The sequence below is a fragment of the Nelumbo lutea genome, chromosome 4 (assembly GCF_056320005.1).
Source record: "Nelumbo lutea isolate HS-2025 chromosome 4, American lotus-T2T, whole genome shotgun sequence".
Taxonomy (NCBI): Eukaryota; Viridiplantae; Streptophyta; class Magnoliopsida; order Proteales; family Nelumbonaceae; genus Nelumbo; species Nelumbo lutea.
In genome coordinates this window covers 41,479,722-41,501,529 of record NC_142687.1, presented here as the reverse complement: position 1 = coordinate 41,501,529, position 21,808 = coordinate 41,479,722, and the positions used below count along the sequence as shown (strand labels likewise).

The window sequence follows — 21,808 nt, the reverse complement described above, 5'->3', positions numbered from 1 at the left end:
TCAGCAGTCTTTCAGATCGTCAAGTATTCTCCATGCCTACATCCGGCGCACCAAACCCACCCAACTCCGCTAATGGGGTTCCTCCTAGAAGAGGACAAGTTCTCAGAAACATTCTGAGAGGTAGTCTTTTTCTCGTGGCAACTGTTCTCGAAAACATTATGAGAAATCTCTTTCATAGAGTGTAGATTCTGAACAACATTATGAAGATCACTTTCGTTTTGTTTCTATAAGAAACCTCCCAGTTGCCTGATAATTAAGCTTTGTCCTTCTCCCTACTTGTTACTAAGTTCTCTCTCTCTCTTTCTAAGGTTTATACTATTTGAGTTTGTATGGGTTGACTCCTGATATTAGTATGGTTTCACCTCCTTGTACTAGTTATTCAGCTAGTTTGGAAGGAGAGATGTGTTTCCAATTCCTTTTGTTGTAGAGTGTGGAAAGGTTATTGGTATTTATTTTTGTGTTATAATTAAGAAAATGAATCCTACTTTTGAGTAATGATATTATATATGTGGCTTTGAGTGGAAACCCATCCAACAGATTAAAATAAATGGATTCAATTTTATAATTCTTTTGATTATAAAAGTAAAAGGTCATCAAGGCAGTAGAGACCGGAATTGACTTTGAACCAGACTGAACCGACCTCACTCAATCTGTTAAAGGGTGGGTAGGGTTTGGTTCCAAATTCTTGGAATACCGGAAGCCACTGCAGTTTACCCTTCCCAAACAGACAATAATTGGTACATAAACTGCATATAATGGGGTTTTGGGGTAAAATGGAACCAGTAACCGGTCACCTAATCGGCTCCCGGATTTTTTTGGTCTGACCATCTGGTCCAGTTTTGAAAACCATAGTGGTTAGTAATGATATTATTAATATTTAAACTTCCGAAGTGAGTGAAGTTGGTGGTGTTAAACTAATAGACTATTTCTTATTGCATGTAGTTGATTCCGGCATTGTCATGAATAGGCCTATTCATGGGCCGGGCCAGGTCGGGCTTTCAATCTGTATTAACAGAATTTTCTAAGGCCTAAGCCCGAGCCCGGCCCGACCATCGGGCCTACAACTTGGGCCCGAGCCTGGCCCTCATAAAAAGTCCAAAGCCCGGGCCTGGGCCCGAGCCCGAAATTTAGCCCATACTGTTAGCGGCTGAATAGAGAGAGAGAGAGAGAGAGAGAGAGAGAGAGAGAGAGATTATAAAGAAAGTAATAAAATATATATATGTTAAATTATTAATATATATTTTAATAAATATTATATTATTTATATATTTTATATAATATATAAAATACATATTATATACTTTATAAAATATATAATGCTGAATCGGGCCAGATCGGGCTCGGGCCGAACTTTTTTGACAAATCCCGAGCCCAACTCGAAACACAGTCGGGCTTACTATGTTAGGCCCGAAATCAGGCCCACGGGCCTAATTACATGACCAAGCCCGACCGAGGTGCGGGCCAGGCCATCGGGCTACCCGGCCCATGAACAAGTCTAGTGATGAACTATCTTTTAGAGACATGTTACACCAACAGTGTGTTTCATATTACAAATACTGAGTTACACTCCTTCGTTTTTTTTTAACTTTTTGTTTGTTTTGCAAATATTGGGTTACATTCAGGTTACTTCCATATTACAAATTAATGCAAGTGACGGTGGGATAATTTCAGCCTTGGTCCGGTTGTATAATTCAATAGATTTTTTTTTAATTCATCATATTTAACTTCACAAAATTGTGTTTTTGCATATGTTTGGTTAAATAACTTATTGATGGTGGACACATAGGATGAGATAAAGAATGGGACGCATGCTTAAATATATAGTTTGAATGAAAATATAATCATAAGTTCAAAAATATGAATAATGGATTTCCATTTTGAACAATGCAAATCATTTGACATATATATCTCTAAATAAGCAAATAATGACCATTAGATATGAAGCTAGACAAGTGTTATTCATAAGATAAGCATCAATCTATGTTGTTGTAGTATGTGTCATACACTGTATCAAAAAACACTTTGAACCAAGCAAATTGTAGATAATGAAAATGTTGTCAATATTTCTACATGGCAGCGACAGTGCCTAAAAAAAAAAAAGTGTTTAGTGGCCATTTCCAGTGTGGCATGGTGTTTTAATATCCTCCAGAAAACACCTCACTGAAATGAGTATGATACCAAACACTTAATCTATCAAGCATAGGTGCAAGTCAACTGTCCAAAATGTAGAATTTACACAGCATCGGACCTAAGCCCTTGGGCTGCGTGCTTTTACAATATTTTGATTAATTCTCAACCCAACCCTGCCCAAAATGTATAGAACATCTTTTCACAATGTATTAAAACCTTAGAATAACTTAAAAACATATTAACCCATGCAGAAGTAAATCTAAGTTTTTTTTGGGGGGGAAATCTGAATTTACAGCCCCAATAGCTCCTCCCCCTATAAACCGTATCCTGCCCATGAATTTAACATGGATCCATGGTCAATATTCATCCCCTAGGTGGGTCTAAGAGTGGATTGAAACAATAAAAATTCCTTTTTTTTATAAGTCTAAATGTAGTTGATTCGTAGCATTATTATTGTTGATAAACTAGTGGGCAGTTTTTGGACTTGGCTTCCAACTATTAATGATGTCACCTCATCGCTGACATCTCTGGTGCTTCAGCTTGGAGGTGGAGGCTTTACCTTCAGTATAGTGTAGTTTTCTTCCTACAAATCAAATATAAAAAAAAAAAAGAATGAATTATAGCTATTAATAAACGTCAACATCAAAATTAAATATCTATCCTAAGTGCATATATACCCAGTCTATAGCCTCTACCCACTGAAATACTACAAACCAGTTCGCAGGCATCCATTGAATACTACACACACTAAAAGGATAGAGTAAAAAGCTTGCTTGGTCAACTGAATGCAAATGAGATGCTAAGGTGAGTGCTAGGTAAAGCAGTCTGTCCTCTCTCGGATGGGTCAGACACTCAATATATATTTGGCTAGCTAAAACTGAGTCCAAGACAGGACACTGAAAGGTTCATCAGGTGCTCAACCACAGTACTGGGTCTCATAGCATGGCCAACTTGCAAGCTTACGCGGAGTAGATACATAAAATAAATAGAGCTAGACGACCATGTTCTTCAACAGGCAATATCGATATCAGATCTTCAGTACTTCAGTTAAGGCAGCAACATTTCAGACAATAATCAAGTACTTTCCATGGACACTAGCTTCTGCTTCGCTGATAAGGTTCCTAGAAGAGAGCAAGTTCTCAAGACCATTATATCTCAGATCTTCAGTGACTTGAAGCGGTATTTCAGATCATTTAATGTTCTTCATGGTGACACACAGCTTTGATTTTGACTCCAAGAACTAGAAGAGGGCAAATTCTCAAAAACATTATGAGATCTCTCTTTATTCTTACAGGAAATTATCTCCAGAACGTAAATTTGTGGGATCGATCACTCGATCTTCTATTTTCTAGATCCGGTTTGCTTTTTCCAGGAATCCTCCCGGTTGCCTGATCAGCTTTTTCCTTCTCTACCAACATGCTAGAGAATTTTCTGTCTCTGGGGTTTATGTACTTAATTTGAGATTGTATGGGTTGATTCCTGATCCTAGTGTTTTGCTTCACCTGTTATTGCTTACTCGTTTGGAAGGAGTTAGAGATGTGTCTTCATTTCATTTTGTTCAGTGTGTGGAAAGGTTATGCCATTTTTATATGCTAAAGACAATAATGATCTTACTTTTTAGTATATAGGTAGCTTGAGTGGAACCCCACCCAAGAGTTGGAATAAAAAGTTTCAATTTTATAATTATTTTGACTACAAAAATCTAAGGGTATTGAAGATCAAGAGAATGAAAGCCATCAATTTTCCAAAACAATTAAGGGGGTGTTTGATTCAGTATTGTTGTGTTGCTGGTGTGTTTAGGGATGATCAATACAAATTTGTGTGGGAGATTCTTCTATCTAAAACATTTTACAAGTGTTTAATTGATCAATACAAGTGTTTTAGTAATATCTTCCACGTTCTGAAAAATAAGTTAATGGGTCTTGTGGATGGTAAGGTCTTTTGCACCTTGTGCCGAAACAGGTTGCTCCCTTATGCTAGCTAAGAGGATAGAAATTTGCTCAGTTGCCATGTCTAACCGCTCCCTTGACTTGGCTGATTCTGTAATAAGAGTTGACACCATAGACTGCAGTGCCTGTACACGTTCAGCATGATCATTCGGGGTAGTCTGGAGGAGTTTTGAGGGTGATGTGTTGATTCGACGCCAACGGAGAGGTAGATACCGTTCTGGGATTTGAAAACAGTTTCCTGTTGATAGGACCCGAAGCGCATGACGGCATAGGATCCCCGAGAACTCAAACTGATGGCAGCTACAGGTTATGATACCTTCTCGAGGGATCCAAATCACTTTTCGGCCTCCTTCCAACTTGGTGTGATGTCTCACATGGAAAGATCCATCATCCATCTGAAATGAAGCATAATGTGCAGCCGAGACAAGTTCTTCCTGGATTTTACAGAAGGCATAAGGTGTGAGTACTGTAGCTGCATGGGATTCCATTGGGGCCCCTGTCTTGAGGCAAATATTTTGAAGATTCTGTTGCATTGTTTGCTGCTCTCCTGCTTGATCTTTGAAATCAACAGCAACCGCTACCTTTATGTGCAAAGAAAATGTAAGTGAAAGGGAAACCTCATAGACATATATGAAACATTTATGAAAAGGAGATGATGCTCAAACATAAAACATGACTGGATTGCTTGGGCTGTTTCACCAAGTATCATATTCAAGTTGTGTCCCATGCTTATGCAATTTCCCCAAAAATATTTAACCTGTCTAAGTTGATTTTAACCTTGCACTCAACGAATAAGAGTTTTACATTCAACCGAATGATCCAAATACAATCAAAGAATGATCCAAGGTTCAAAGACATTGCCTGGCATAGGAGATGAAGGCTTTACCAGTTCCCCTTCTGCTTTCATTACATATAATCAAACAATTTTAGACAATTCCCCATCAATTTATAATCTATGGGATTCAATTCAGATTTTGTTCTTCTAGGCATGTTGTTTGCCATGACACTGTAGACCTAAAAATGGACCATCTAGAAAGGCATAGTGACATTGTCAGTTGATTTATATCCATAAAGCAAATGTATATATTGATTACCGATAATAAAAGGGAAAACTTGCCTCCGTCTTCCATTAACCCTACATTTTATTTTTCTGTTTCCTTTTCTATTATCTTTTTCATGTCTCTCTCTTGAATCCATTGGACAAGTGGAGTGATGCCATACATCCTTTGTCCATATTCATGGTTTCAAATGTCGCGAAATGTCGCTAATGTCGCCCGACATATGTCAACATTGAGGCTCACCGACATGAAAATGGATGGTAATATAAAAATTGTATTATTTTGATCAACATGTCGACCAAATCGATCTAAATAACAAAAAAAAAAAGACAGTTTTTCCTATTATGTCAACAAGATGTCCACTAATGTACATTAATAATATAATATATTAGTAATATTATATTGTAATACAGTATATTAGTATAAATTATTCCATTAATAATTTGTATTTAATATTTCAAATAAAATATTTATAAAAAAGAATTAACAAAATATAAAAACAAGATAATAAATTAATTACTTTATAATATAAAACATAAAATATTTTTCAAGTAATAAAATATTAACTAGTTAGTATTTTTTTAAATATTTATAAAATCAGAAAATGTTTATTAAATTTTATAATAAATCATATTCTACATTTAATATAAAAAATCAGAATAAATTTATTATATACTAAATCATATTTTTTATAAGTTTAGTATTAAAATCATAATAAATTAATTAAGTTTTATAAGAAATCAGAATTTATCATAATCTTAATACTACAAAAAGGAGAATCAGTTTATTAAATATATAATGAAACATAATGCATTATAACTTTAATATTTAAAAAATCAAAATAAATCCATTTCTATTTAATAGTGTGAAATAAATATATTAGAATTTATAATAAATAAGAATTAAAAATAAGAAAAAAAAATATCAGATAACCTTGTAAAAACATCAAAATGCATAATAAACCAGTAAATCATCATTTACTAATTTGTTATTGATTTTAATTTCTTAGCTTTATATAATGGTTAGGAATAAGATAATAGTCTAGAAATATGTACTAATGCTTCTTTTATCATTTTACAAAATACAATTGCATATTTCCACATATTTCATAATATTTCCATTGTCTCTAATTTTTACAATAATTTCCCTCGACATTTCCGACATATGTCCTATATTTTGGTAAGCGACATTTCCATCAACATCGACATTTTAAACTTTGTCCATATTTTTCTATAGGGTTTTTAGAGCTTTAGTTCTCTCAATCATAGTTGTCAAGGAAACACCTAGGCGACAAGGTGCCCTTGGAGGCTTGCCTCACCTAATCGCCAAGCAGTTTTGATAAAGTTCATATCTGCACTAGTACTCATAAATAGTAGTAGAATATTAGAGATAAAAGAAAGAAGAAGAAGATAAGTGAGAGGAGAAGAAGAAATTGGTTCAAACAAGAGAAAAGTCCATCCTCTCTAGTTGGTCAAGTTATATTTATAGTTTTCTACAATAAAACAAAATGTTTGTTATGCCCCTTCTCAAGTATCGAACACATCACTTAACTTAAACACTACACCTCACACAAAACATAAATAAAAAGACCAAACTACCCCTATACATTTGACACTAACACTCTCCCTCAAGCTGTTGAGCTATATCATATAGTCCTAGATTGTTGAATATGTAGTGCACTCTTCCCCAACTCAATGGTGAACAAATCTGCCCATTGACTTCTTATGTTAATATATGCAATATCTATCACTCCACTAAGCACCTTCTCTCTCACAATTGATAGCCAACTTCTATATGTTTTGCTCTGTCATGAAAACTGGATTAGAAGAGATGTGCATTGTAGCTTGCTTGTCACAGTAAAACTTCATAGGAGTGTCAATCGAGTGCCCCATCTCCTGTAGAAGATTTCTCAACCACACTAGTTCACAAGTTATATGTGCCATGGCTCTATATTTGGCTTCTACACTGCTTCTTGCCACCATTGTCTGCTTCTTACTCTTCCATGTCACCAAATTATCCCCAAGAAAGGTACAATAATCTGTAGTGGACCTTTTGTCAAATATAGAACCAGCCCAATCAGCATTGGTATATCCCTCTATTTCAAGATTCCCTCCATTTTTTGTATAACAAGCCACAACCAAGAGTTCCCTTCAAATACCATACAATCCTTAGAACTGCATCCCTATGTGGAACCTAAGGATTTTGCATAAACTGACTCACCACACTAACTACGAATAAAATATTTGGCCAAGTAATGGTTAGGTAGTTTAACTTGCCCACCAACCTCTTGTACCTTCCAAGGTCCTCGAACTCCTCACCCACATCATTACTTAGTTTGGTATTTTGATTCCATAGGTGTTTCACCCGGCTTGGCACCTAAAAATCATGTCTCCTCTAATAAATCAAGAACATACATCCTCTGACACAGGTTAATACCTTGCTTAGACCTTGCTACTTCTATCCCCAAGAAATATTTTAATTTACCAAAGTCCTTTGTTTGGAAGTGCTCCTGCAAAAAGGTCTTCGGCCTATCAATTATCAACCTGTCACTACCGATAATAACAATGTCATCTACGTATACCACTAATAAAATCTTCCCAGCATGTGAATCATAGCTTAAAAGTGATCAACCTAACATTGTTTCATGCCAAACTTCTTTATCACTTCATTGAATCTACCAAACCACACACGAAGAGATTGTTTAAGTCAATAAATGGCCTTTTTTAGTCTATACACTTTACCACCATCCTCCCCTTGAGCAACAAACCCCGGTGGTTGCTCCATATAGACCTCCTCAAGGAGATCACCATGTAAAAAGACATTCTTGATATCAAGCTAAAACAATGGTCAACCGTACATAGCAGCTAGAGATATCACAACACGAATTGAATTAATTTTAACAATAGGAGAGAATGTCTCTATATAGTCAATACCATACATTTGGTAATATCCTTTGGCAACCAGTCAAACTTCCAACCGCTCTACACTACCATCAAATAAATACTTAACAATGTATGTCCATTTACAACCTACAACATGCTTACCAGGGGGAGCATGGTGAGATCCCACATATGATTATGAGCCAAAACTGAGAGTTTTTCCATTGCATGGCGCCACCCTGGAAGGGCAAGGGCTTCCTAGACATCTGTAGGAACAAAAATAGAAGATAACATAAAAACAAAATGGCGATGGGAAGAAGAAAGGTGAGATACAGAAACATATTTTGAAATAGGATGAAGTGTGCAACTACGTTTACCTTTCTGCAAGGTAATAGGAAGATCAAGGTCAAAAATAGTGGGTGGGGCTAGTGTGGGAACAACTGTCGGATTTGTCGACGGCAAAGAAGTTGGAGGAGGAGTTGGTACATGTAGTCGATGTCTATACACTTGTTGGATGGGTGGTCGTTCAATAGGAAGCTGCACTAGAGGCGAAGACTTAGCCACAACTAGAACAAATGGAATATGACATCAAGATACACAAAGGAACGTCAAGAATTGGGGTTATAGCACTTATACCCTTTCTGGGCCTGAGAATAGCCAAGATACACTTAGTGGATCATGCATCTAATTTGTCCATTCCAGGTCCAAGATTATGGACAAAACACACACACCCAAAAACCCAGGGAGTAAGAGGAAACAAAAGACAATGTAGGAAACAAAGTTGTGAAAGGAGAATGACCTTCAAGGATGGGAATGAGCATCCGATTAATGAGGAAACAAGATATAAGCACAGTATCACTCCAAAAATGTTTGGGTACATTCATATGGTGCAAAATGGAACAAACACTTTCCAAAACATGGCAGTTCTTTCTTTCAACTACCCCATTTTGCTATGAAGTCTGATGGATAATGCCATGTTGACCCAAATACTCCTAAAACAATGTATAAAAATATTCTTGCCATTATCAAAATAAAAAATCTTAATATGCACATTGAATTGGTTGTAGACATGTCATCCTTGAATAATCATCAACAAAAATAACAAAGTATTTGTAACCATTGTATGACACTATTTTATTTGGACCCCAAATATCTAAATGAACTAAACAAAAAGGACTCGACATACGACTCTCCAACCGACACGACTCGCAATCCAAAACAAAAAGATGACTAAACAACGGGACAAGTGAATTAAGTGCTTTAAGTGATGGATGACCAAGTCTATAATGCCACTAAAGAGAAGACAAAGATGTCTGAAGAGCTATTGGCAAACCACCACCACCATCAAGATAATACAATCCACCAACTTCATGTCCTCCACTAATCTTCATCCCCGTCTTAAGATCCTGAAAAACACAAGAAAATGGGTAAAATGTAATAGAACAATTAAGAGACTTCGTCATCTTACTAAAAGATATAAGATTAAAAGGAAATTTGGGAACATACAAAACTGAGGACAAGGATAAAGGGTCTATGTCAACATTACCAACACCACAAATAGATGATGTAGAACCATTAGCAAGGGTAATAGAGTGTGATGTGGAGCACTTAGAAAGGGAGGAAAACACACTTGGAGTCTCAATCATGATTGGAAGCTCCAAAGTCGATAATCCAATGGTAGGGTTTGGATGCCAGAGAAGCCATACTTGAATGTGCGAAGGTAGTTGTATTTTGTTGAGACGTGGCCTGGATAAACCACTCATACTCATCACGTGGGACACTCATCATCTCCTTCCCAAAGACATCCGTAGATTTAGAAAGCATCTAATCGGCTTGTTGAATATCCTGTCTTGAACTACCATCACTAGCCACTGTATGATTTGCCCAAGTTGAAGGTGGGCCATGCAAATCATAATAAAAGTTGATTGTGTGCCCTTCCATACCACAATGTGTACACCCCCTCATTTCATTACTATGTCCTCTACCATGAGCTCCCCCTGAATCTCGACCTCCAATACGTCCACCACCACTACGATCAGGCCGAACTCTCCAAGCTCCACTCTAACTCCACGACCCCCCCCCTCTTGTCACTGCAAAAGGCAGACCTGTCAAAGATATTAGAGTTCTCTATAGGTCCAACAGAAATCTTCTGAAGTCAGGCAAACACCTTCTAGAGAAGAACTAACCCACCTAGTATCTGTACTCACTGGTTCATATTCAGATTTAGCCCTACTAAAAATCTGATTACATCAAGTTGCTCTCTCTCTATTATTGTTGAATCTTAACACCAAGAGCGAGGGGATAGTACACATTCAACTCATTACAAAAATTTTTCATGCTAGCATAATATTCCTTGAGACTTTGATTACCCTGTTGCAAATTAAAGTACTCCTGATAAAGCTGATACACTCTAGTAGTATTGTCTTGTCCAAAGAACAGCTTCTTGGCATGGTGCCAAATCTCCTTGGTTGTACTTAAGAACATAAAATACACACTAATTTTGGGTTTCATACTATTCCATAACCAGGTCATAATCTACATCTTCTTGTTCCCAATCACTATATTCCTGAGAATCAGTAGAAAGTTTTTCTTCTCTTATATGCTTCACTTTCTTCTTATTCCTAAGAAAGACCTCTATAGATTTCGCCCAAGGCACATAATTCTCCCCATTCAATTTGATAGAAGTCATTTGAACATTCAGGTAATCGGGGAGAACCATAACACTAAACTTGTGTTCACTACTATCTCCCATATCTAAAATTCTTCCCTCTATCTCTCTCTCTCTCACACACACACACACACCCACCTGTATATCACATGCCTAATTCACTTTTCAACACACTGCACACTAGTGATAGATTATTGTTGAAGACACCTACCGTCACAATTTTCAGCAATAACAGTCATTGATATTCTTCACTCTCAGCACTACAAAACTACCCGAATGCACACCATAAACATAGCAACTTACCAACTATTCGATTAACACTGAAACACCCATACAGCCCACCTATTTGATCAACAAAAAACCAACCTGCACTCGATTGTCCACTACACCACCCAAAACAGCCCTCTTCGTACCATTGATTAGAGGGTTTCCTACAAACCATAGTTTTCAAGGCGCCAAGGCAAGACTAGTCGACACGGGGGCGCTTAGTCGCCTAGTCACCTAGGCGGGTGCCTAGACGTCACCTAGGCAATGGATTTTTTATGTAGAAAACATAGATCCTAGGGTAGTTCCCTGGGTACCATAACCATATTTCCTTAATAATTATTTAAATTTTCATAAGAAAAAGTATAGAGTTCATGTTGAAGTATAGAAATCAACATATTAATGAGAAGAAGAAAAAGAAGGAAAAGAACATCAAAAAATATGAGAGCTGAACCCTTATTTTTGTTATAGGAAAAGAAGAAAAAAAGTAGTAGTAGAAAATGTTTTGATTAGACAAAATTTTATGTTCTTCCTTACTTATTAGTTCAAGTTTTAAAGTCTTTGAGAGTTATACAGCATTTAGCAATGCTTTTTTTTATAATTGAAAGAATTTATTAATCAGCAATGGTAAATAGTACAATATCCCTAAGGAGAAGCACGAGATGCAACCTCTCCAAGCTAGTTAAGTACAGCTTTCCAATAAATTATAACAAGTTACAATGTAGCACAAAAAATATCCATCCTGGAAACCCCCATGTTTGGCCAAAGAATCAGCCATAGTATTAGCTGACATGCTTACCCAATTTACCTCAACTCTCATATTACTAGTCAACCACTTTACTTTTTTCATGAGATTTTTGTAGCCCCAAATGGTAGCATTCGGGTTTAGAAGCCACCTTGCTACCACCTAAGAGTCCCCTTCAACTAGGAGATGCTCCACCCCAAGCTGGTTAGCGATCTGAATTGCTTGTACTAGAGCTACTATTTCTGCCCTTGTAGGGTCCCCCACTCCCACTGGTCCTGAGAATAGGGCCTATACCTGAAGGCCCAAGGTTACCTTGCTAGCATTTAGCAATGTTTGTATTGATTAAACCCTAACAAATAAGAAAATAATAAAAAGAAATTAGTATATAAACACACAAAATGAATATTTTAGTTTAATAGTGCCCATTTTATAATTATATTGTCAAGAAATAAAGAATAAAAAAGTATTTTATAATACAAAGTACAAAACTGCTTGGCAATTAGGCGAGGCGAGCCTCAAAGGGCGCTTTGTCTCCTAGGCACCCCGCCTAAGCGTCGCCTTGACAACTATGCTACAAACCACCACAAACACCCACTAAACGACAGACTGGTGGCATGAAAACCTCCAAAAGGGAAGGGTGACCAATCCTTTTCAGCCCTTTTTCTTATCTCCAATAGATGATGACGAGGTCTAGAAAACCCTAGGCTGAATGACGATGGAAAAGAATTCTAGGCAGATCTGAATTTTATTAATCAAGAGAAAAAGTATATCCATAGATATGACAATTGACAAGATGTCACCACAAGAGCCAAAAAGAAGAAACACTACCCAATACATAGAATACAGCAATACATCTCAAAAGTAAAACAAGACAAAAATAAAAATATTAATTTCTTGACTCTAACTCTAAAAAAGTCAAAAAAAACCAATTCCAGTATCTTCTTTGGAGACTCCTCCAAATTCTGGCAAAAAAGTAATACAATCCATGATTCTTTTACCACAAAGGAATACTAATTTATCTCTCTTTTCTCTTTCCTCTTTTTCTTCAAAAATTCTTCTACTACTTTCTTTCCAGACCTCCCAACATATGGCAGAAGGAACATAGCTCCAAGCAATTTTCGCCTTGAGACTTCCTTACATTGTCAGCCAATGTGCAAAGCTCTCTTCCAGATTTCTAAGATCCAAAAAGTTATATTTGAAAAGACCAAAGAAATATCCCCAAATGTATTTCGTAAAGCAACACCTTAAACACAAGTGCAGAACATTCTCTTCAGCTGCTTTGCATAAGTAATACCTCCCTGCTAATTGCACTCCCCTACTTTGAATTAGTATTTTAAAAGGCATGGAAGGTGTACGCTTGGAGGTCCCCCATGTGAGGCACCCCCAAAACGTCCTGAGGCATTGATACCTCTGAGGCATATGCCTCACATCCTTTTTCATGAGGCATGCTAGAGGCATATGGCTCATTTGCCTCATGCACACCTAATACAAAAAGACAAAAAAGAAAAAAGAAAAAAGAAAAGAAAGGAAAGGAAAACTCCCCCTCCTTCCTCCTCGTCCCCCACTTTTAAGGAGGCTTATGCCTCCTTTTGTTCGGGAGGCTTACACCTCTTATGTTCTGAACTACTACCTCTAGGTAGTGGAATGTGCAGTTTGGGCTGATTGAGGGCTTCTAAGTAGGGATTGAGAGTCCTTGTATCTCTCATTTACAGTATGTTGATGATACCTTAATATCCTTGGATGCAACAGTGGACCAAGTATTTATTCTGAGAGCTATTCTGGCCAATTTTGAGATGTTGACAGGCTTAAAGGTGAACCTAGCAATGAGTACCATTATTGGAGTTGGGGAAGTCAGCAGAGAAGTTTTGGGGAGAGGTGCTTCAGCATTTGAATGTCAGGTTGGAGACCTCCCTTTCCAATATTTGGGTTTGCCAGTTGGGGCTAAGGCTTCTGCATTTTCTATTTGGAGGCTAATCATTGAAAAAGTGGAGAAAAAGCTTGACAAGTGGAAAGCTAAATATTTGTCATTGGGGGGAAGAATCACATTGGTGAGATCCTTTCTAGTTTGCCAACATACTACATCTCTCTTCTAAAAATTCTATCTTAAGTGGCTAAGAAAATTGAAAAAAGGCAACAGACTTCTTGAAGAAAGGATTGGGGGTCTAAGAAGTTTCATCTAGTCAGTTGAGACTTGGTGTGTAAGCCAAAGAAGAATGAGGGCTTGGGAATTAGAAGATTGAGAAGTTTCAATATGGCATTGATGGGTGTGTAGGCCATAGAGACTTCAATAAGGCATTGCTAGGTAACTGGCTGTGGAGGTTTGGTTTAGAGAAGGAGAGGGAATCTTTATGAAGGAGGGTGGTGGTTGGAAAGTATGGAGTGGTTAGATTTGGGAGGGAATATTTAGGTTGTCTGAACACCAGATTAGAATTGATCAATGCTTTAAAGTGTGTGAAGAAAGATAGTATGGTGTCTTAAATTCAGAAGACCCTTGCTGGACCAGGAAATAGAAGAATGCGTTCATCTGTTGAACTTGCTTCAGAAAGTTGAGGTATCCACTTCCTCCCGGGATGGCTTGTGGTGGAAAGAGTGCAAGAACGGGGTTTTTCTGTGAAATCTTTCTATCTAGCTATGTTAAAGGATCAGCAGGTATCAGATTATAAGGGTGGAATCTGGGGGAATCCCATTCCACCTAGAGTGGAAGCTTTTGCTTGGTTGGTTGCCATGGACAGCATCTTAACATCTGATCATTTGAAGAGCAGAGGTTTTCATATGGCAAACATTTGTGTCATGTGTAGTTCAGATGAAGAGACTGTCCTGCACTTATTTTCCACCTGCAAGACCGCAAGAATCATGTTGAGTTATTACACTTCTTTATTTGGGATAAGTGTGATTCAGCCAAGTTCAGCAGCAGAAATTTTCTCCAACTGGCCAAGATTTGGGGGAGGTAGGAAAGCAAAGATAGTATGGAGCTCCATCCCCTTTGCTGTATGCTGGATGCTATGGAACGAAAGGAATAGAAGGATCTTTGAAGACAAACTCAAGAACACAGAAGCTCTGGTGGCTCTGGTAGGGAAGTTAGTTGCAGATTGGGTTTGGGTGTTACCAGATTTTGATCAAGTAAACAGATCAGGTTTGGGGAAAATTTTCGAGAGTATGCTTGAGATTCAATGATGTAATCGTATCAGTCTTAGTTTTGGACTGTACCTAGTTCAGTTTTGCTTTGTTTTGTAAGCTAGGTGCCATCTTGTCACCTTTTGCATGTAACTATTTTTTTCTTTTAATAAAATTTCTATTTTACTCTTCAAAAAAAAAAGATTTGGGTGGGAATCAAGAGAAGGAGCTAGAATAAAATTCTGGTTGGGAAAATTTCATGGGGAAGGAGCTAGAATTTTAACTAAGAACTTAAAATTTCAACAGTTTCTTGGTTGGGGAAGGAGCTAGAATAAAATTCTGGGAGGATGATTGCTGTGGAGTGGGTAGATTCAGTGGTATATGTCCAAGACTGTATAGACTGGTTGACCATGATATTACCATTAGCCAATGCTATGAGATGTGGGGGGATAAGATGATCTAGAGTCCTAAGTTAAGGAGGCCTTTTTGGGATAGGGATGAACTGCGTGGAAGGAGTGTAAGAATGGGAGATGTATGGTGAAGCCCTTTAGCTCTTTTAAGGGAGCAGATGGTTGGAGACAGGTGTGAAGGTGTGTGGGTTAATCCAGTCCCACCTAGGATAGAAGCATCCACATGGTTGGTGGCTGTGGTTAGTGTCCTTACCTCAGATCATCTTAAATCCAGAGGCTTTTGTATGGCAAACATTTGCCTTATGTGCAGGGAGAGTGATGAAACAGTTTTCCATCTGTTTTTCTCTTGTAGGCTGGCTGGACTTTGCTAGAAATATTAATCAGCTTTGTTTGGCATACAATTGTTTTTCCCTGAGAGGCGACTCCTAGGCGATAAGGCACCCTTGGAGGCTTGCCTCGCCTTATCACCAAGAAGTGTTGTACATTGTGTTATAAAATACTTTTATATTCTTAATTTTTTGAGGTCATAATTATAAAACAGACATTACTAAACTAAAATATTCATTTTGTGTTTATATACTGATTTCTTTTTATTATTTTCCTATTTGTTAGGATTTAATCAACATAGACATTGCTAAATGCTGTATTGAACCATCAAAGACTTCAAAACCTGAACCAATAAGGAAGAACTTAAAATTTTGTCTAATCAACACTTCTTCCTCCATCTTTTTTTTTGGGCATGTACACATGAACACTTGGTATTCATTCCATATACCAATCCATACTACCATTGCACAATCAGAGGTTTGCTTCTACTTCTACCTGGGTATACATATACACTTGATACCAAATCCTTGCTTTTCAAAAGTTGTGAACCAATGTTTTGTCGTCGTCATTTACTTCCTATGAAGAAAAGCAAGGAATCAGTCAGCCACATCTTCTTCCTCCTCCCAATTTCTTTTTTACAAGATATAGTCCTAAATTTTGGCCAGTTTCTATGCCCAAAACCCAACAAGTTACACCTTGACCTAGCACACATCTGGATCCTCTTCTGGCTTAGCCACTTAGCTAACAAAAGCTTTTCATACAAAGAGTGATACATACATTAATTACATATGTATGTATATAGACATGGACATGTACTAGGCATTTGCACTGCTTTAGTTTCATATATACCCATCATCTATTTATCAAGAAAATTAAATATTCTAAATCTGGAAATGCAAAACAAATCACATTCAAGCATAAGTGATATTTAAACGAAAAGCAAGATAGGCAAACACTTGTTATTACTAGAACAGCCTTATATATGTGAAGGAAACAAACTGAAACTTGACATAACCATCACTGACTAAGGGCTGACTATATAAGAGATGAAGATAGTAGGCACATAGAGAAGTAGCACTAACATTTAATGGTCCAAACTATGAGGTTGGTGGGCCTTAAAGATATATGATCCAATAATTCCAACTATATTTTACTACATTGAATAATTAGAGAAAAAAATCTGTAAAACTATCAAAAAAAAATCTGTCAAACATAAGATGAAAAAGGAAAATATAGGCATTGGACTTTAATTTAAACTAGGAAAAAGAATGAAACTGACCCTACAAAAATTTAGCTTCTGAAATTTGGAGCAAAGAAGCTCCAAGATAGTATAACAGGCAAGCATATACACATATATAACTATACAATGCAACCTTGAGTTCATTCACTGCATCTTTTTTTTTTTTTTGATAAATTTCCTTCAATGCATCTTCAACCCATATATAACAAGGATATGGCTGGAGAAGATGTCAAACACAAAATTTGCATTAGGCATCAAAGTGTCCAATACATCATTGAGTATCTTAGGGGTGTTTCCATGTGCATGTATAACTCACATGAGAGAGAGAGAGAGAGAACATACGTACTTGTTCGACAAAGTGTGCTAGCCGAGTTTGTGCGCTCAAGAACCGTTGGATGAAAGCATTGATTGACTTGGATTGGCCAGTTGTAGTCATTCCCGCAAAAAAATTGCTTCTCAAATAGGGTAATGCCCAAAGGGTTCGTAAAGAAAACAAATTCGCAATGTGTCTATTTGTGTGAAGCCCAAAAGAGTTCATCATGTCTCTCCAGCCTAGTTCAAACTCCTCTATCGATTCAAGATTATACAGCCGATAAAACTCGGCCTTCCATTCATTGTAGCGTTCCCCAAGAACAGCATTAAACCAGGAAGGGAACTTTGCCACAATAAGCCAAATGCAAAGTGCATGTTTAGTATTCAGCATTTCAACAGCTATCGCCTCTTTGAGACACATATTCTGGTCAGTAAGGATTGTCTGCGGAGGCTTCTCATTCATAAACCTCAAGAATGCCTACCATATTAATAGATATATGATAGAAGAATACCGTAAGGTTAGAAAAGAAAATAATTAACTTTCTTTGATAAATGTATTTTTTGAAGGTCCATCACCATCAATGAACCAAAATATCTACCCTATTGTTATGCATATGGGTTACCAACTCATACATCTGAAACATCCAATCACTTTGCCCACCCGAGTAGGTGCCAGCTAAAAACAGACTGGCTGGTCACACCTAGTCTAGCCAGCTAAGGCATTAGCTTTCTTCCTATCACTAGAAAAATTTTACTCTTCCAAATGCAGTTAGAGGTTAAGATAGTCAAATTGATATTTCAGCTGCACACCACCAAAGGTATCAGAAAATTGAATGCTCAGATCATTGAGTTAGTACATCCCATGTTTAGTATGCATGTCACGTTTAATGGTGATAAACCTTCAGGCTAACATATATGGCTTTACTCCTTTACCTTCAATGCCCACGAGAAGGACCGCATATTCTCCTCTCGTAGGAGTACACAACCAAAGAAGCAAGGCATGCCATAATTATTCATGCCAACCCATATCCCAAGTGGCATATCAAAGGCAGTTAAACGATGAGTTGTATCAAACACAACAGCATCACCAAAGATCTCATATGATTGGACTGATGAAGCATAAGACCAAGCAATGTTCTCTAATCTGTTGTTTGCATCAATTGTGTACTCATATTTAAAGTTGGGATCTTTGTCCTGGATGTTCCTGCACATCCTTAGGAGATCAATACTGTCATCTTCTTGATCTACCTTTCTGAATGACTGAAGTAGATTTCTCACATCTTTCTCAGTGAATGGCAAGTATCCAGGCTCCACACGCTTCTCAAGCTCCATGAGCTTCATCATTTGTTGTACAGAGATGCCAGTTTTGGCAAACATGAAGATACGGTTCTTGTCACTCTCTGATATTGTCCGGTATGCTGGTAGGAAGCGAACTTGGTTTGGTTCCAAGAGCTCATGGTTGTGGTGATTTGCAAAGCCTGTAACACGCCATTCTGGAACCCCTAATTCCATAGTCTTGCTGATTCTTAAGTATGCTTGGCAACCACATCTTGATGACTTGCGGTTTCTCTGTGGTTTACTCTCATTTGATGCCTTGATTGGAGTGTTGCCAGCACGATGGCACACAAAGTACCTTCTTGTCAGTCCTTTACCAACTCCATCTTTTCCTTCTGTCCGATGCCGTCTGATCGAGAATCCGCATCTTTTTGCAAACTCACTGTAGAACTCATATGCAGCATCGTGAGTTAGAAATCTTTGCCCAATGTAAGGAATTGCATCATTTGAAGTTTCTAATGACAGTCGGGTGTTCTCTGGTGATTCTTCAGTGCTACTGGTATCATCCAAAGACAAAGATCTCTGGTCTGAAGGATCATTATAAGCCTCTATCATCTGCCTAGCTTCTTCAGACATCACTTCGTTTCCACGTAATAGCATTGGAAGTGAAAATTAAAACCCTGTATCGAATATTTTAAACAATCAATAGGATACCCAATTCAGGAGGTAACAAAGTAGTTCATTTGAATTTAATTTAATGCAATGCAACACAAAAACTTTAGCAATAAATTCAGCCTAATCAATAGTCAAAAAAGAACAAAGAACAGACATGTCCCCAATATATGGTCAGTAATTTCTTGCCCATATAGCACATTTTTTATGTCAAAACACATGGAGAATTCTGAAACTATTTCTCATTATCAGGTACAACAAAAGCATTACATAGCTGCATTTGGATGCGATGTAAATCAAGAACCGATGTAAAATTTACATCGGTTTGGTTTTGTAGGCATTTGGAAAGATGGTGTACTTATTATCGACGTAAAACTCAACTCCGGTTCAGTTTTGTATGTGTTTGGATGGAGTGGAGTTTTATGTCGATAATCTATGTCAAACTTCATCAGCTCTAAAGTTTTACATTGATAATCGATGTAAAACATTACACTCTTCCACCCATCGCTATTTTCAAAAAGCAATGATCACTTTCATGGTTCAGTGTAAAACGTCATTGGTGTATTTTAAAACCGATTACGTTTTACACTGATTCCAAATGCAGCCTTAGTGGGAAAGAGGGGGGGGGGGAATAGAGGTGTAAACCCAAGATGGAATATACAAAGGAACCTACGAAGGATGGGATCAGAAAGTCATTCAAAGGAAAAACCAGGAGTAGCTCCAATAAATGAGTGGGAAAAAGGACGGGGTAAGAGATCAAGAGAACATGTCGAGAAAATGAGTGGCAGAAATGTGTATGCTGAGATGGATAGGTGGAAAAATAGAAAGGGCAGCATCAGAAATAGTCATTCAAAGGAACCTAGTGTAGTTCCAACAGGTAGGGGTGGCAATCGACCAGTTTTGGATTGGATCCAATCCGATCCAAACCTTATCAAATCGGATTTCGAGAGTTCATTATAATTATTGGATTGGGCCAATCCAAAATAAATTGGTCCATATTCTTATTGGTCTGAATTGGACCTAAACCAAATTTCCAATAATCCAGGAGGCCTAACCCTTGTCCAATTTGAAACCAATCAAAACTGAAGCCAGCATAAAGTCACTTTTATGAAAGTAGTTTTACAAAAGCACTTTTACGAAAACACTTTTACAAAATCACTTTTATAAAAGTAATTTATGAAAAGTACTTTTACGAAAGCACTTTTACAAAAGCAGTTTTATAAGAACACTTTTACAAAAGCACTTCAATAAAAGCACTTTTACAAAAATACTTTTGTAAAAGCACTTTTACGGAAGTACTTTTATATAAGTAATTTTACAAAAGCACTTTTATGGAAGTACTTTTATAAAAACACTTCTATGGAAGTACTTTTATAAAAGCACTTTTACAAAAACACTTATGAAAGAACTTTTATGAAAGCACTTTTACAAAAGCACTTATACAAAAGTACTTTTATAAAAACACTTCTGCAGAAGTAATTTTACAAAAGTACTTTTATGAAAGCACTTTTATGAAAGTACTTTTATGAAAACATTTACAAAAGTGCTTTTTCAACGCCAAAAGGGTATATTTTTGTAATTTTCAGATTTTCTTCATTTTAGTATATTTTTGTAATTTTTTATATTTCATTCAGTTTGGATTGGATCCAATCCAGTCCATTTACATTTTAATGGATTGGATTGGATTTGGTTTGTATTGGATTTGGACTGGATTGGGTCCAGTCCATTTGTAAGTGGACTCACATTGGACTGGATCGGGTTGAACCAAATCCAGTCCAATCAACACCTCTACTAGTGGGTAATAAAATGAGAGAAAGTAGACTAAGATGGTTTGATTGCATGTATAGTATAGAAGACCATTAACAGCACCCATAAGATGAAGTGATCTGTTGCAAGTTGAAGGGGCTAGAATGGATAGGGGTAGACCAGAAAGGACATGGATCGAAGTAGTGAGAAATTAATTAAACATCCTTAATTTTAACAATAGATATGGCATTAAACAGAATGGAATGGCAAAACAGGATTCATGTTTTTCCATTTCACTAGATTCAGTCTAGGAGACAGCAAACTAATTAAATTCTGGACTGATCTATGGTGGGAAACCTAAACCTTTAGTCTGTCCTTCCCCAATCTCTTTCATCTTGCCTTAGATAAACAAAGCCTTGGTTTCTTCCACCCTCATTAGAGAAAGTCATGGCCTAACCTATAATTGCAATTTTCATACAGTTTTAACTGAACCTGAACTGGTCAAGATTTCCTACCTAACTTCCCCGATCTCCAATATTGTCTCTTCTCATCCTGACAAGATAATATGGCTACTTTTATTGAAAAAAAAAATCGTTGCAAACAAAAAGAGAGTACAATAGGAAAGTGATGAGAAATCACCCAAGAGAAGAAAGCAACCAACTCACACACAAATGCAAAAGGAACCAAGCAACAAACACTCAGATAAACAAAAGCAAAAGCACAAAAACCTCTCTAACTCAAAAACACATCAGTTTTCCCCTTCAAACACCTCATCCAACCCGTCTCCTTCCTCATTCTATGCCTCTCCTCCTTCCCCTACACAACGCTTCTTCATCCTTTCTTCTTTGTTGTTCCTCTCAAACACTTCAAATGTCTTCCTTGTGAACTCCTCTCCACCCCACAAGAACAGACCTAGATCTTACCAACCCTAACATTCCTATCAGCCGAACTCACAAAATCTACTTTTCCTCCCTCCTCCTCCTTACCACACCTATAGGAGACTCAACGACACCTTTTTC

At 37.2% G+C, this 21,808-nt stretch overlaps 1 protein-coding gene across 4 annotated transcripts in view; it reads right to left on the bottom strand.

The window, feature by feature from the left end:
- Positions 1-3,870: 3,870 nt before the first annotated feature.
- FRS11 (FAR1-related sequence 11) overlaps positions 3,871-21,808 on the bottom strand; it is a 34,918-nt gene continuing 16,980 nt past the window's right edge. The window contains exons 3-7 of one of the 4 annotated variants that reach the window (XR_016112837.1): positions 18,030-19,051; positions 17,131-17,574; positions 8,394-9,422; positions 8,182-8,282; positions 3,871-4,660 (exon numbers count right to left, since the gene is read on the bottom strand). Coding sequence is in view for 3 of the 4 variants with exons in the window: in XM_088984130.1 (XP_088840256.1) it covers positions 4,043-4,660; positions 17,131-17,574; positions 18,030-19,031 (2,064 nt within the window). In the remaining variant the exon portion in view is untranslated. Of the gene's footprint in view, positions 4,661-8,181; positions 8,283-8,393; positions 9,423-17,126; positions 17,575-18,029; positions 19,052-21,808 lie in introns of those variants that run through there. The other 3 variants (XM_088984131.1, XM_088984130.1, XM_088984132.1) reach the window with 3 other exon arrangements.